Source organism: Chaetodon trifascialis, chromosome 8 (genome assembly GCF_039877785.1).
Source record: "Chaetodon trifascialis isolate fChaTrf1 chromosome 8, fChaTrf1.hap1, whole genome shotgun sequence".
In the NCBI taxonomy this organism is placed as follows: Eukaryota; Metazoa; Chordata; class Actinopteri; order Chaetodontiformes; family Chaetodontidae; genus Chaetodon; species Chaetodon trifascialis.
The window spans coordinates 16,057,877-16,062,170 of NC_092063.1; the positions used below are offsets into that span (position 1 = coordinate 16,057,877).

General features: G+C 39.0%; 1 protein-coding gene across 1 annotated transcript; it reads right to left on the reverse strand.

Annotated features, from left to right (window-relative positions):
- Positions 1 to 382: 382 nt before the first annotated feature.
- Positions 383 to 4,294, reverse strand: LOC139335441 (taste receptor type 1 member 1-like). Its single transcript, XM_070969044.1, has 6 exons — positions 4,113 to 4,294; positions 3,469 to 3,766; positions 2,623 to 3,348; positions 2,176 to 2,382; positions 1,648 to 1,768; positions 383 to 1,311 (listed from the first exon to the last, which is right to left on the reverse strand). Exons 1-6 carry the CDS (start codon positions 4,292 to 4,294, stop codon positions 383 to 385), a joined length of 2,463 nt encoding a protein of 820 aa, XP_070825145.1.

Consider the following 4,294-nt stretch of genomic DNA (forward strand, 5'->3'; position numbering starts at 1 on the left):
TCCATTCTTTGATGATATCTGAACAATTCTGCAGTATCATGAATTATGACTTATTTCATCTTGATTGGTATCACAATCGGAACAAGGGAAAAAGTCTACATTACTGACCATAGATATCAGCCATAAAAGGCTAGTTAGAAACCGACTGTTTAGAACTAAGAAGAACTTGACAAACATCTCTGAAATTACAGTACTTAATTATACATTTAAAAAGTCTTTTCGAGATTATTTTTGTCAACACATTCCTCATTAGTTAATGAGATAAACATTTATTACTGTTTATTTTAAAAGGCCAAATTATTAGCATTGAATCACAAATATTCAGGAGGCCTAAAACACATCATCTTTTCTGTCTGTTGAAGCACATGTTTAGGGGAAGACGCTACTGGCTAATTGTTTTGGTATAATCCTGAATGAGACCTTGGAAGTACTGCTTTGTGTTTTTGTTGGGTTGAAAAATCATGATGTAACATTTTGGGAGGAAATACCACAACAGAAAGGAGTAGAGGCTGGAGAGTACTGCCAAAGCGTTAAGAGTTTGGATGTACTTGCCACGATAAAGCATGTACACAGTGGCAAAGATGATCCAGGTGAGGATCAGCAGGAGCAGGCAGAAGGTTATTGCTTTGGCCTCATTGTAATTTTTCGGAAGGTCTTTTCCCATGTAGGAGAAAATGAAGCAAAGGAAGCACAAAGATAAAAGTAAAACCACAGAACCAGAAGATGCTTTCAGATTAACGTCACAACCAAGTATGATTTTGTCTGGGTACCAAACTGTTTCATTGTGGGACACAGGAGGGGACAAAGAATAGCCGATAACAAGTAAGAGTGCCTGAATAAGAAATGCCACAGTGATGACCAGCCACTGTAGGTGATATTTCATCCACCAATTGTGGAGCTTGGGGAACTTGGCAGCCACTTTGAAAATGCAGACAATCTGAAAAGAGCGCACAACAAAACATGCTAGACAAACTGTGTAGAACAAAAGAAATGGCAGGAACCTTAAGATACAAGATGAAAGTGTTGGCTTGCCAAAGTGAAAGAACACACTAATACTAGACAGACAGAGGCAGCCTAAAATTAGGAAGCACATTGGTCCCCCAGCAGATCTGACAACAGGGGTGTTGTAGTTGATGGCCAAGAGAATGGACGTGGCAAGTGTGAGACCCACCAAGGCCCAGGTCCCAACCATGATCAGCACAGCCCCACTGTCTGTGAATGGGATGTACTCCACCGCCCGCAGCTTGCATGACGTGCTTCCTTCTGTAGACCATTCTGTTTCCTTACAGTGGATGCACCTGTAGGGATCCTCTGTTTTCCACAAAAGAATAACAAATTGTCAATAAATGAGGCAAAGAAAATGAATATACGTGTAAATTGGGGTCAACTTGCAAATTTGCTTTAGTTGTTCATAGTAATAACCACCCTGGAGGTAATTGTAACAAGAGTAAGACTGTACTGTAGATTGACAGGTTCAATCAGTTCATTGTCCAGTCCTTAACACAATGTATTGCATGGCCCTCTTTAAATTGCAGAATTGAAATGACAGCCTATAAAGAAATAAAATTTAAAATTCAAGCTCCCTTCAAGTTAAGAATGACAGCACTGCTTCTACTTGTTTTCTTCCTCTCATGTCTAATAACTTACCTGTGCTGTTCATATAAGTTCCATTTGGACAGATTTCACATTTGAAGCAGCATTTGTGGATTCCATTTTGCTTTTTTGCATGTCCTACAGGACATTCTGGGGAACACAGTGAAGTAGGCACCTGTATAAGACAATTATTTAGCAGCAAATCAAATATAATTGAAGCCAAATGAATAGATCAGTAATTAGGCTGATGCAACATTTAAAAAGACAGTCAGCAAAAGGTAACCATCCTTTTAGGCAGTATTATATTTAGATGTCTCTGCAGATTACACAATGAGTAACCACTATTGGCTAATTTTCATGATATAGTGTTTTGACCCTGTCAAACCTATTACGAAACAAACGTGTCTTTGTGCACTCACAGACAGACAGACAGACCGACCGACCAACAGACATACACACACCCTTGTAGAAAAGGAAAAGCAAAACAAAGTATTTTTGTATCATCATATCACCAAACTTTCCATATACTGCATTATAATGCACATTATACTGCACATTTTGTAGTAAGGAAAAACAACGTACTTCTCCTTTCATGTACCACTGAATTTTGCTGTTGTTGATGAAGAAACTGACTGATTGGTGAAATTTATAAAAGCCAACCTCCTCTGCAGCACCGCTGTGGTTCCAGAAAACTACAGAATAGGATCCGTACTTGGGATCACCATTCTCATCAAACTGAATACTCTGGTTTAAAAGTGTAAAATTGGACTTCATCAGCTCTGCTAGAACCTGATGGGATACACAAAGTTGAAATTGCCATTACAACTTAGTGCTCACAACAAAACATTAATATGCTAATTATATACAGTATGAAAGAGATTAGAGATCTGAGGATGTTGTAAGATTGTAACTTCATTTATTTGTAAAAATTCTTGTCTGACTTCATGATCTCAAGCTCAACAAGCTCAAGTTGTCAGAAACTCAAATGAGCAAAATTCAAATATTATACTATATATACTGTATACTTACCATTTGTGGGTACACTGTAATATTGCCATTACATCTGCCAGCTCCACATTGCAAGACACTGTGTAAGGCATGAGCGATGGCATACACAGCAGTATAAATAGACAAAGAGAAAGATGGATCTGCAGCAATGACATCCTCTGCACTCAGGCTGCTGCAGTTGCAAGCCTGGTTACAAAATTTGTGCTGTCCTGCATTTTGACAGTGATTCTGACTTTTGAAAGAATAGATAAAATCATCAAAACCAGGTATTGTCAGTGCTGTCTGAGACACCCCAAGTACAGTTCCAATATTTTGGATACCCTTTTCCTTGGGGAGCCTTTTGTTTAAGGACCAGCTGTCCCCTGCTATCCACACCTTGTCTGTAACATTCAGTTGTATTGCTGACTCAATGACAGCTTCGGCAGCCAGTTCATAAGCAAAAACAATAATGACACGTATCCTCTGTGCCTCTATCTGTTTGAATAATTGCAAGTAATCTGTGTAATAATTGAGGCTGTTGGTGTAGGCCAGGCAAATCTCTGTTTCCTGAATCATATTTATGAACAAGTCCCGTCCATCAATGCCAAAATCATTATCACTGTAAAGGAAAGCAACCCAGCGCCAGTTGAAGTGCGTAGCAATGCTAACAATCACTTCTATGATGCGCCTATTGGGATGCACTGTTCGTAGGAAAGAGGGGAATCTTGTTTTTGTTGAAAAGGCAGAACTAGTAGATCCGTAATTCACCTGTTGTGAGTAGCAGAGAAATTCACCATTTTCAGTGACAATAAATAATAAAAGCTGTTTAAAATGAAAGAAAACACATTAATATTTCCTGTTCTCTATTGATGTAAGAGTAAAACTTACCATAGGAATGACATCCGCCATGAACAAGGGGGCCACAGTCAGGGTGTGAGTGCTTGGTGAAGGGCCAATCACTGCTATCACTTTTGACAGATTCCTGTGTTGTTCACCCCAAGGTTGGATCAAGCCATTGACTGAGATGAGGTTTAAAATGCCTGGAAAATTCTGCATATCTGAGCAGTGGTCAAAGATTTCATAGCCAAGTGATACATTTGGCAGCAAGTTGTTAGAGTTATTGATTTCCTCCACGGAAAATCTCATTGACTGAAACCTTCGATAATGTGAAAGAATGAAGGGTTGACTGAGGACAGAGAAAGGACAGCAGGAGAGAAGGATTAACTGTAGGATTTGAAGTGTAGCTTCAGAGCTTCTTACTTTCAGTTTTGCCTCAGTGCCTTAAGCATTACTATTTGTAAAGGCTGAAATAACACTGTAGTTCTTAGGACCCCTTTACAGATATGGATGGTACAGAAGGAGATTTTAATAAGTGTATGGGTTTACTGACCAAGGTCATACTTAACATCATACAGCAGCTTTTGATAATCTGGCCATTAACTGGATAGTAAATACTATTTTAAAATAGTACTATTTTATGTTCCTAGTTTCAACTTGAGAAGACATTGACCGATATTTATTATAAGACTCACCTGGAGCAGTCGATGGCTTCTGGTCTGTCAAGATAAACAGGGCTACGGACATGATGAATATCAAAAAGTCCACCAATCAAATAATCTCCCTCCATTTGAAACTCTGAGGCTGAGCTGGTGCATTGAGCCAAGGCGTGTAGAAGAGATCCCAGGAGAAACAAAGAGGCCAGAAAATGTTTCAT